We start from the raw sequence: 12,221 nt of genomic DNA, 5'->3' as shown, positions 1-12,221 counted from the left end.
AGGACGATGGACCTGTCCTGAAAGAACTGACTTTCGCTTAAGGGCTTCGAAACCTTGTGACAGGTTTCTTATGCGAAAAGCCTTCGGATGACGAGGAGAAACAACGTCTCTCTCGTCTTATGGTAGGGGAGATCTTGGTAAGATACACCCGATACCATAGAGGGAAAACGTCTGTTCGTTGGTCAAGGCCTCTCGACCCCATAAGTCGTTTGACATTACTTCTCCCCTGGGCTTGGGAGCATGTAAGAGGTCCCGGACTAGGTGAACGACAGGCACGAACAGACAAACCCTCGGACGCAACACTGTAACACTTTGCGCATATCACTTTATCACTTCGATTTTCTGTTTTGCACTTATTTCACTGAAATTTTTACTGATTTCTACCTGAAACACGCAATTCTACCCTTCATTAAAAGGTAGTAATTGCGAAATCAGTCGTATAATGCAAGCTCATTAATACCAGCAAACAACAGAAAACATATTTTAAGATAAAAAAAAAAAATCAGTGGCTGGGAAAGAGACTATACACTAGTTCATATAACTACGTTTTCAATCTCTCACCGCACATAGCCTGGGGACGAGAATAAAAAACTAAAACGTTTTATCCTTCCTCCCCGTACAGCGACTAGGGACGAGAGTAACACGAGAACAACGTTACCCGCTTGAACGGAACGTTTTCTCTCCTCTCTCTCCCTCCGTCTCTTTCTCTCTCTCTCTCTTTCTCTCTTGATTTCGCACCTAAGAGAAGAGCCCAATTATATTTTGTCAAAAAAACATGTTATTTGACTAAAGGAAAAAACTGAAAGGTTTTTCAAATAAAAAGTTCCTTTAAAATAGAATTTAAAACATTTAAGCTAAGAAAGAATGAACAAAACGTCAGAATCGATTTACTCTTACTGCAAAGTGAAACCGTGATACACTCTCTCTCTATCGTAACGATAGAGCGCATGTTGAACGTCCTGAACGTCAACAACTGCGTAGCATAAATAAACTAAACGTTAGTTCATCTTTGAAAACAGTACGAAGACTATCAAAGAAATTCTTTCATAAAATATTACATTTAAAAAGTTTTAAATCCTTAGCTCTTTAAAAGCTAATTACGATATAAAGGGCTCAACGTTGATTAACTTCGGTTTCCAAGTTAGGACCGCCTACTCTCAGGAAAGGTCTATATAAACAAAACATTAAAATTATTTTTATAAGTTTATAATAAATGGAAAGTTAATCGAAGAGGCCTAATAAAGGCGGAGAGATATAAAATATATAGAGGAAAATCTATAACGTGATATAATTACTAAAAGCCTAAACACACTTCCGCTAAGGGAAGGGTCGGCCATTTAAAAGTGAAAGAAAGTCCATACTCTCTTTGTCACCATAATTAAATCTATCCAAAACGAGTTCAAGATTTAAGATGAAGATAAAACACCTGCATAGCGAAAGCTCAAAACTAGAATAGTGTACTTCACCAATTAGTTGTGAAAACAAATCCAGTTTAGTAACAGCGAATAAGCACGTCTTGTCGGGAGCACGACAGAGAGAAAATTGGGTTCTTTGTTTACATTGAGTACTGGGTATCTGGACGACAGATGGCGCTGGTGGGCACACCCGCAACCTGTGTAGCGATCGCTGGCGAATTTTACCTTAGAGTTTTCTGTCGAGCAACAGAGTTGCAGCTATTATAATCACCGGCTAAGTTAAATATTGAAAATAGTGGATTGCTACACTTTACAATTGGAACATATATGTGAATATACAAATAATAATAGAATCCCAACATCGAAAGAAAATAAACAACGATATCAAGAATTGTTGGAACTGCATCGTATTTTCATGAGGACTACGCAGCGAAAATTAACAATACGCTAGTTCTATTTAATCTTTGAAAATAGTATCGATGATTAAAATAACGAATACTAGAAAGACAAATATTTTCTTAAAAATTAATATAATCTTTTATATTAAAAGTTAAATACTTATTATAAGTTAGACTTCCTTTTCATTATTTACAAGAAAAAGCAAAAGAAAATTATTACGCAACATATAACGTAGTACTGTACTATGTTGCTTACGTCACACGATTATGACGTCATAGAGATGGTGGAACGATCTCCGTCATCATGTTTAAAAGAGTAGGTTCGTTAGTTTTACAGTAGGGGGAAAAAACTCCCATTCCTACCTCTGTTAAGATACAAACTTAGTTAAAGCACTATCACTCAGTAAAAACAAAATCCAACCAGCGAAGGTTAAAAATAAATTGTACATCACCAAAATAACTGTAATATGATATTTTAATTATAAAATAAATTTTTGAATATACTTAGCCGGTGAATATATAATAGCTGCTACTCAGCGGCTCGACAGAAAACACACTCAAAAAACTCGCGAGCGATCGCTATGAAGGTTGCGGGTGTGCCCACCAGCGCCAACTATCGGCCAGATACCACTCTTGCATGTAAACAAACCCTTCAATTCTTCTCGTCCCGCTGCGTCTCTATTGGGGAGGAAGGGAGGGCCTTTAATTTATATATTCAAAAATTTATTTTATAATTAAAATATCATTTTTAAATATTTAACTTAGCCGGTGAATATATAATAGCTGATTCACACCCAAGGCGGTGGGTAGAGACCAGAGATAATTAAGTTTACAGCGTATAAGCTAAGAGTTTTTGACAGTTATCAATATAACAAAACCAAAATATATAGGTACCTGGTAAGGAAGTTGACTTAGACGATTACTCTGCCTTGTAAGTCTGTCTTCCTCACGAAGCCCAGCGATCCTCTTAGGATGCTGAAAGACTCCCAGGAGCTGAAGTATAAAGGGTTGCAACCCATACTAACAGGACCTCATCAAACCCCTAATCTGGGCGCTCTCAAGAAATGACTTTGACCACCCGCCAAATCAACAAGAATGCGAAAGGCTTCTTAGCCTTCCGTACAGCCCAAAAAACAATATTAAAAAAACATTTCAAGAGACAGATTAAAAAGGATATTGGAATTAGGGTAATGTAGTGGTAGAACCCTCACCCACTACTGCACTCGCTGCAACGAATGGACCCAGTGTGTAGCAGTCCTCGTAAAGAGTCTGGACATCTTTTAAGTAAAATGACGCGAACACTGACTTGCTTCTCCAAAAAGTCGCGTCCATAATACTTTGCAGAGATTTATTTTGCTTGAAGGCCACGGAGGTTGCTATAGCTCTAACTTCGTGCGTCTTAACCTTAAGCAAACATCGGTCTTTCTCATTCAAGTGAGAATGAGCTTCTCGTATTAAAAAATCTGATAAAATATGACAAAGCATTCTTTGACATAGGCAATGATGGTTTCTTAACTGAGCACCATAATGCCTCAGAATTACCTCGTAATGACTTAGTACGAGCTAAATAGAACTTAAGAGCTCTAACAGGACATAATACTCTTTCCAGTTCGTTGCCTACGATCTCTGATAAGCAAGGAATATCAAAAGATTTAGGCCAAGGACGAGAAGGCAGTTCATTTTTTGGCCAGGAAACCAAGTTGAAGTGAACAAGTGGCTTTTTCTGTAGAAAAAACCGATGTTCTTACTGAAGGCATGAAGTTCACTGACCCTTTTAGCCGAAGCCAAGCACATTAGGAAAAGTGTCTTGAGGGTGAGATCCTTCAGGGAGGCCGAATGTAATGGCTCAAACCTGTCTGACATGAGGAACCTTATGACCACGTCTAAGTTCCATCCAGGAGTTGCCAAACGACGTTCCTTAGAGGTCTCGAAAGACTTAAGGAGATCTTGGAGATCTTTATTGTTGGAAAGATCTAAGCCTCTATGTCGAAAGACCGAAGCCAACATGCTCCTGTAGCCCTTAATCGTGGGAGCTGAAAGGGAGCGAACCTTTCTCAGATGTAGAAGAAAATCTGCGATTTGGGCTACAGGGGTACTGGACGAGGACACAGATGCTGACTTGCACCAGTCTCAAAAGACTTCCCACTTCGACTGGTATACTCTAATGGTAGAAGCTCTCCTCGCTCTTGCAATCGCACTAGCTGCCTCCTTCGAAAAGCCTCGAGCTCTTGAGAGTCTTTCGATAGTCTGCAGGAAGTCGGACGAAGAGCGGGGAGGCTTTGATGGACATTCTTTACGTGGGGCTGACGTAACAGATCTACCCTTAGAGGAAGACTTCTTGGAAAGTCTACCAGCCATTGAAGTACCTCGGTGAACCACTCTCGCGGGCCAGAGGGTAGCAACCAACGTCAACCTTGTCCCTTCGTGAGAGGCAAACTTCTGCAGTACCTTGTTGACTATCTTGAATGGTGGGAATGCATATAAGTCCAGAAGAGACCAATCCAGTAGAAACGCGTCTATGTGGATTGCTTCTGTATCTAGGACTGGAGAGCAATAGATTGGTAACCTTTTGGTCAACGAGGAGGCAAAGAGGTCTATGGTGGGTTGACCCCAAGTAGCCCAAAGACTCTTGCCCACGTCCTTGTGGAGGGTCCATTCCGTGGGTATCACCTGACCCCTCCGACTGAGACAAGTCTGCCAAGACGTTCAAGTCCCCCTGGATGAATCTCGTCAACAGGGAGATGCCTCGATTTCTTGACCATAAGAGAAGGTCCCTTGCGATCTCGAGCAGCGTGAAGGAGTGTGTGCCTCCTTGCTTGGAGATGTACGCCAAAGTTGTGGTGTTGTCTGAGTTGACCTCTACCACTTAGTTTCGAAGAAGCTTTCGAATATCATCAAGGCCAAGTGGACTGCTAATAGCTCCTTGCCGTTGATGTGCATGCTCTTCTGACTTGAGGTCCACAGACCCGAGCATTCCCGACCGTCCAGGGTCGCACCCCAACCCAAATCCGACGCGTCTGAGAACAACACGTGGTTTGGGTTCTTGACTGCTAGGGATAGTCCCTCTCTGACTGATATTGCTGTCCCACCATTTCAGGCATGCCTTTACTGGTTCGGAGACTGGGAATGATACCGTCTCTAACGTCTTGTCCTAGTTCCAGTGAGAGGCTAGATGGAACTGGAGAGGCAGAAGGTGTAGTCTCCCTAGTGAGACAAACTGCTCCAGGGATGAGAGAGTCCCTACGAGACTGTTCCAACTCCTGACTGAACAAACGTTTTCTTTTCAGCATTAGCTGGACTTCGAGCAGGGCTTGTTCTATTCGGTGGCAGACGGAAAAGCCCGAAAAAAAAAACTGGACTGCGAATCTCCATCCCCAAATATAGAATAATCTGGGATGGGATCAGTTGGGACTTTTAGGTTGACCAAAAGTCCCAACTCCCTGGCCAGACTCAACGTCCAATGTAGATCCTGCAGACAGCGAAGACTGGACGATGCTCTGAGAAGCCAGTCGTCCAAGTACAGGGAGGCTCGGATCCCCGATAGATGGAGGGATTTTGCCACATTCCTCATGAGCCTCGTAAACACGAGAGGAGCAGGACTGAGGCCAAAGCACAGGGCTCGAAACTGGTACCCCACATTCCTGTAAGCAAACCTCAGAAACGGTTGGGAATCCGGGTGTACAGTATAGGAATGTGGAAGTATGCCTCCTGAAGGTCGAGAGAGACCATCCAGTCGCCTTCCATAAATGCTGTCAAGACAGCCTGGTAGACTTCATCGTGAAGTTTGTCTTGACAATGAACACATTGAGCGCACTTGCCTCTTACGTACTCCTGCAGTGAACATGGCTGCCAGATCATTGGAGCCATCCCTGAGGGACTTGTTCCTGCAGAGAACGTGGCTGTCAGATCATTGGAGCCATCCCTGAAAGCCTTGTTTATGCATGACATAATTGTACAGCAAAACTTCAAACGCTCGAAAATAGCTCTGAAGTCGACCATAAAATCTTGGAGCGTCTCATGGCCAGGCGCCAGGGAGAGTCTATGAGGTTTGAGAAGTCTATCTGGGCAGAGGCAGGAACTCCCAAGCCGAGAACTTCTCTCGTGTCATATCAGACTCTCGCTCTATAAGCCAGCTTAAAAGTAGGGAAAGCAAAGGCTGTCTCCCCCAAACTCCTCCTGGTGATAAACCAGTCGCCCAGCAAACGTAAAGCTCTCTTAGAAGAGCGAGAGAGCACTAGCTTATAAAACAACGGCTTCGAAGTAGCTAGGCCTAGTGTAAACTCTGACGTTAAGGCGAACGAGGAGCAGCAGTTACAAAAAGATCCGGACAAAGATCCTTAAAAATCAGCATGATTTATTTAAAGTCCATAGGAGGCTAAGCAGCTTTAGGCTCCTCTCCGTCTGACAGAGTCCTCAAGGGAATATCAGTAGGAGGGAGAACAGCAACTTCCTCATCTGAAGGAACCTTGTCCGACAATAGCCGAGTCTCAAGCAAGGGAGAGACCTACCGTGGTGGCAATGCTTTACAAGCAGAGTCCACACGCACTGGTGCATTAGTAGCGGACCAGGACGCAACGTCATGTAACTGCTTAACAGTCTGTGAACTGTCAACAACAACAGGTGCGGGAGGACGCTCGGCGTCCACTCGAGACTGTTTTGACTGCCTAGTCTGAGCAGTCAAAACAACTCTAGACTGCGGTAGTTGACGCTCAGCGTCAAAACAAGTCAACTCCGCTGGTTGGCGAACGTCCTGAACGTCAACAGGAGCATTAGGAAGCGGCCTAACGTCCAAATGCGGCTGAAAATCAACACGTGACCGCATCGAGTGAGGCTCTACATATCGTGACTGACGTGACTTAGCTACGCCAACGTCAACAGGACGCACAAAGGTTCGTTTGGGCGGCTGAAGGCCAGGATCTCGATGAGATAAACGGCTAGGATCAACGTGAACCTTATCGGCAGAATAGTCTTCCATAAGAGAGGCAAGCTTATTCTGCATGTCTTGCCGTACAACCCATTTAGGATCAACGGGAATGGTTGCGGTAAGAGACGAGGGTAACGTCTGTGACTGCAAAACCTTGCCTACAAAAAGACTCTCGGAGCCTGTGTTACGCTTTTGTTTAGGCGGCGAGCAGTCTTCCGATGACTGCATAGGGTCAGAGCTGTCCTAATAGTTAAAACCAGGACGCTGGACCTGTCCTGAAAGGACTGACTTTCGCTTAAAGGGCCTCGAAACCTTGTTCCACGGTTTCTTATGCGAAAAGCCTTCGGATGACGAGGAGAAAATCGTCTCTCTCGCCTTATGGTAGGGGTGATCTTGGTGAGATACGCCTGATACCATAGAGGGAACGTCTGTTCGCTGATCAAGGCCTCTCGAACCCATAAGTCGTACGACATTACTTCTCCCCTGGGCTTGGGAGCTTGCAAGAGGTCTCGGACTAGGCGAACGACAGGCACGAACAGACGAACCCTCGGTCGCAACACTGTGTTGCGCAATATCACTTTATCACTACGATTTTCTGTTTTGCACTTATTTCACTGAAATCGAATTTTTTAACAATTCACATTAGGTATGAATAAAACTGATTTCTACCTGAAGCACGCAATTCTACCCTCATCAAAAGGTTATAATTGCGAAATCAGTCGTAAAATGTAAGCACATTAATACAAGCAAAAAACAGTAAACATATTTTAAGATAAAAAGATCAGTGGCTGGGAAAGAGACTAGACACTAGCTCATTCAAAACTACGTTTTCAATCTCTCACCGTACAGTGCCTTGGGAATAGAACAAAAACTAAAAACGTTTTATCCTTTCTCCCCGTACAGAGACTAGGGACGAGAGTAACTCGAGAACAACGTTACTCGCTTGGGACGAGAATAAAGATCGGAACGTTCTCTCTCCTCTCTCTCTCTCCGTCTCTATCTCTCTCTCTCTCTCTTGATTTCGCACCGAAGAGAAGAGCCCACTTACGTTTCGTCAATAAACAGGTTATTTGACCAAAGGAAAAAACTGAAAGGTTTTTCAATTAAAAAGTTCCTTTAAAATAGAATTTAAAACATTTAAGCTTTGAAAGAAGAATGAACAAAACGTCAGAATCGATTTACTCTTTCTGTAAAGTGAAACCGTGATACTCTCTCTCTATCGTAACGATAGAGCGCAAACTGCGTAGCATAAATAAACTAAACGTTAGTTCATCTTTGAAACAGTACGAAGACTATTCAAAGAAAATCTTTCATAAAATATCTACTAAAAAATGTTCATTTAATAAGTTTTAAATCATTAGCTCTGTAAAAGTTATTTACGATTGAAAGGGCTCAACGTTGTTTAACTTCGGTTTCCAAGTTAGGACCGCCTACTCTCAGGAAAGGTCGCATATAAACAAATCATTAAAATTTATCTTGATGTTTATTATAAATGGAAAGCTAATCGAAGAGGCCTAATAAAGGCGGTTGAGATATAAAATATATAGAGGAAAATCTATAATTAATTTATAACGTGATAAGATAATTGCTAAAAGCCTAAAACACACTTCCGTACTAAGGGAAGGGTCGGCCATTTAAAAGTCAAAGAAAGTCCAAAAAAACAATCCATCAAAAATTAAATCTATCCAAAAACGAGTTCAAACCAAAATGAAGTACTTCACCAAATATGTTGATAAAACTCCAGGTACTACAGCGAGTAATGATACGTCTTGTCGTCAAGGTCGACAGAGAAGAATTGAAGGGTTTGTTTACATGCAAGAGTGGTATCTGGCCGATAGTTGGCGCTGGTGGGCACACCCGCAACCTTCATAGCGATCGCTCGCGAGTTTTTTGAGTGTGTTTTCTGTCGAGCCGCTGAGTAGCAGCTATTATATATTCACCGGCTAAGTTAAATATTTAAAAATACAGGTTACAGCGAGTGAAAAATCCAACATCTTGCCGCTAGCACAGCAGGGAATATATGAGGGTTCCTGGAATGGTTCCTAGGTACCTCGCTAGGGCGCAGGGGTGGTACACCTGGCTGTCCAATCGGTGATTGGCGCGAGTTTCGAATTTTCTGCCGTTGACGTCGGGGACGTAAGCTATATATATAACTACCGGGTAAGTCCTATGTTTAAAAACATGAAGTAATGCGAGTATAAAGGCTCTGACCTATATGACAGAGATTACAAGATTAACAAAACAATCATTAATGAAGAGAGTAAGGACTAATTACTGCAGTGATGATACATTTACAAATTGGAACAAGATGAATTTTTCAAAGTTCATAAGCCAAAAATGGAGTTGCACTTTTATTGTTAATTCATACTCTTCCAATCTTTCCTTTTTGACACTTTGAAGACTTCCCAGAGTTCATAGACACCAATTGCTACTCAGCATTACTAATGAGAGAGACTTATTAAATTCGTACACAGTGATGTACAGTACTGTACAGTTGAATAGCTGCTGGTAAAATAGGGCATTTGCAAGACTGAATACGGCTAAATTTATCCGAACCTTACACCATCTATCAGAACAAACAAAGTGGATCCCATTATTAATCAGATTGAAAAATATACAGGATGATACTTAAATATCTAGCCAAGTACATGAACCATATAGCCTTCCTACCTACTATCTTGTGTTTTATCTATTTCTAATCATGAATATTGGGGTCAAACCAGCCGTTCATAATTTTTCCTACAGCCCCTATAAAAACTATTACTGTATAGGGGATCCCAGAAGGAAACCAGGGTTTTGGGTGGGGGACACCAACAACAAGTGATTTCCAGCAAAAGTAATTGTCAGAAATGCATAACAAACACAAGATAACCCATTGGATAAATATATTATTCATGTACGTGACGGGAGATTAAAGTATCATAATTACCTATACTGTCCTGTATTTTATACCACGTCCGTCAAATGGATTTTGCTCTGCCATAGCTCGTAAATACACAATATCACTGCTCCTCTATTCAGGCAAATGGTACCAGTGCTGTCTTAACCCCTCGTTCAAGCTTCTTTGGGTACCTTGACAAAAATGTAATCAGTACCAGTTTCAAGCTATTCATTGATGTTTGTATGGAGATGGTGACTTATTGCTCATGCCTGCTACTAATAAGTTCTTCATGGGACGCTCTATCTTTTTCTCTTGACATTATCATTACCTAATGTTTTGAATCAATTAAAATGGTATACTTATAGAAAAGTGCAATAAACAGTTTGTAGAAAATAAGACTAATGTCTAGTGTATTTGAGGTGTTTTAAATATTTTTGATAATGATTTCTGTCAGAAACATAAGTTTTTAATTATGGTAGGTCGACTACCATAGCTGAAATGCTATGGCTTTGCGCTAGGTATCGTCATCAATTATGTTCGAAACTCCTTAAAATATACCATGTATCAGTCTTATTGTATATTTAAATAAACTTCTTTTAAACTTTGTTGTTTCTTCCAGTCATTATTATAAATCAAAACAGTCATTGTAATAAAAAGTTACTATAATCAAAAGAGTAATTGTAATGAAACACTAGAGCTTTTGTTTGCAAAACTTCTGGATGCATGAAAACGTGATCCCCCCCCCCCCTTTTCTATGGAGTCGTTCATAGCAGTGTTCAGGATATTACAAATACCTCCTTACATAATTGAGCTAAAGATTTATTGGTTTATGTTCTGCCATACCTCATTTTGTTTGCGATTAAACTATTTCATTGTTCCCATGTTCTGGCAAGCGGAACATGTTTCACTACACCCATTAGCCCCGTGGGATAGTTATTTTGGCATTAATTATCAATTATACAAACTTAACAAAGGGGTGAGTTGTAGCTTGGTGCTCCGAACTCTATTTGAACATGGACTTGGCTTCCATTTCCCATTATCAGACTAAAAAAAGCTATAATCATACTGTATACTCCAATATTGAAAAAGAGGTTTAGAATATAAAAACATTGGGCCCTTTATTCTGTTCGAACAAGAAACTTACGACAGAAGCACCACCTATCAATGTTTTTTCTGAACTACTGGGTGGAAGGAGGCTTCTGGGGTACGTGCCAAAATGACAAAAGGAGCAAAATGGGAATTTTTTTTTTGTAAAATCTGGAGGTGAATGTAGTTCATAGGGACAGGGAGATATCTTTCTTATTACTAGCCAAATCGTTTTTCCTTATGGGGAAGATGTTCTTTACTATGATCCGATGTACCATAATATGAGGTTATTTTATCATTTTAAATATTATATTTTACCTTTACCATAGCAATATTTTCTAAGTTCAGCCCGGTCCGAACGAAAGTCACAGGTAGCTCCTGCTTAGTTTCCAAACTTTCCCAATAGTAGAAGTAAGTATTTAAGGTAAGTGTGAATTACAGTAAGTTCTATTTAAAGTTTATTATGGAATTAGATGGGGGTGACGTAAGCAAGTAAGGAGGACCCAACACCCTAGGTCAAGTTAGATGGCTATGGTTAGGTTACGACATATCTGTTTTTCCTCCGTTTTATGGTTTCCCACGAGACACGAGCTAACATTACATATTTTTACAATTGGTTTTGGTTGGAGTAATGTCTATCAGCCATTATGGAATGGAGTAATACCCCCAATCAAAAACTGTGTTCCTACTGGAACTCTTCATAATTGCTGTACATAAGGGGAAGGGGAATATATAGTTTTCCAGACATTAAGAATCAGAGTTGCATAAAACACGAGCCAATCAAGGAATTAAAAGCCATAACATTATCCATCATTTAGCCAGCCCAACCGGTTATTATAATTCAGCTAACCTAGCCTATGCTGACAAGCTGACACTCGTGGCTAAGCATCAACATAGCTTTCTTACGCAACGTAGCCTACACGGCTTTATTACTGTTTAATTATGATTAGGTAATTATTTCAGGCCTTTAACCCTTCAACAATATAAAGGTGTGACCAATGTCCATGCCTCACCATGAGCAGAGCCATGTAGGTCATACTGTTGTAGCCGGTAAACAGTAAACTCGGCGGCTGCATCTACCACGGGCACTGGCGATATGAGAATCAGGAGAGGTAGTGCTACTACTAAATAATACGGCACGCTGTTCCTTAACACTTCCACTATATCACTGTCACACCACATCTTAAAATGTCTCGTATTGTTAACACTAAGAAAAAAATATATATAGTGGGAGTTATGGGGGGGAAAATCCTTTGGCACTGCGATTGTGTCACACCGCCTGTCGTTTCTGGCGTCTTCTGCAGACGAATTCTTAGTAACCGGACGATTCAAATGGAATATCGTACGTTGCGATAAAAGTTGTCGTTCAGTGTCCGTAAATTTATGTTATCGTAACGGAGAACATAATCAATTCAATTATTTATTACTCTCATACAGAAATTTGATTATAGGTATCAAATTATCAAATCAAATATACATCAAATTTCTTTATATCATTGTTATTATTAGGTTACTTT

At 41.0% G+C, this 12,221-nt stretch overlaps 1 protein-coding gene across 1 annotated transcript in view; it reads right to left on the bottom strand.

Moving 5' to 3' along the window:
* Nucleotides 1-12,012, bottom strand: part of LOC137621597 (BOS complex subunit NCLN) — a 101,873-nt gene extending 89,861 nt beyond the window's left edge. Inside the window, exon 1 of the mRNA XM_068352009.1 lies at nucleotides 11,718-12,012. Within this exon, the coding sequence (XP_068208110.1) occupies nucleotides 11,718-11,886 (169 nt within the window). The 5' untranslated portion in view covers nucleotides 11,887-12,012. The remainder of the gene's footprint in view (nucleotides 1-11,717) is intronic.
* Between the last annotated feature and the right edge of the window lie 209 nt (nucleotides 12,013-12,221).

The sequence above is a fragment of the Palaemon carinicauda genome, chromosome 28 (assembly GCF_036898095.1).
Source record: "Palaemon carinicauda isolate YSFRI2023 chromosome 28, ASM3689809v2, whole genome shotgun sequence".
Lineage (NCBI taxonomy): Eukaryota > Metazoa > Arthropoda > Malacostraca > Decapoda > Palaemonidae > Palaemon > Palaemon carinicauda.
Note: the sequence above shows the minus strand (reverse complement) of the source record. Positions and strands in the feature narration are given on the sequence as shown.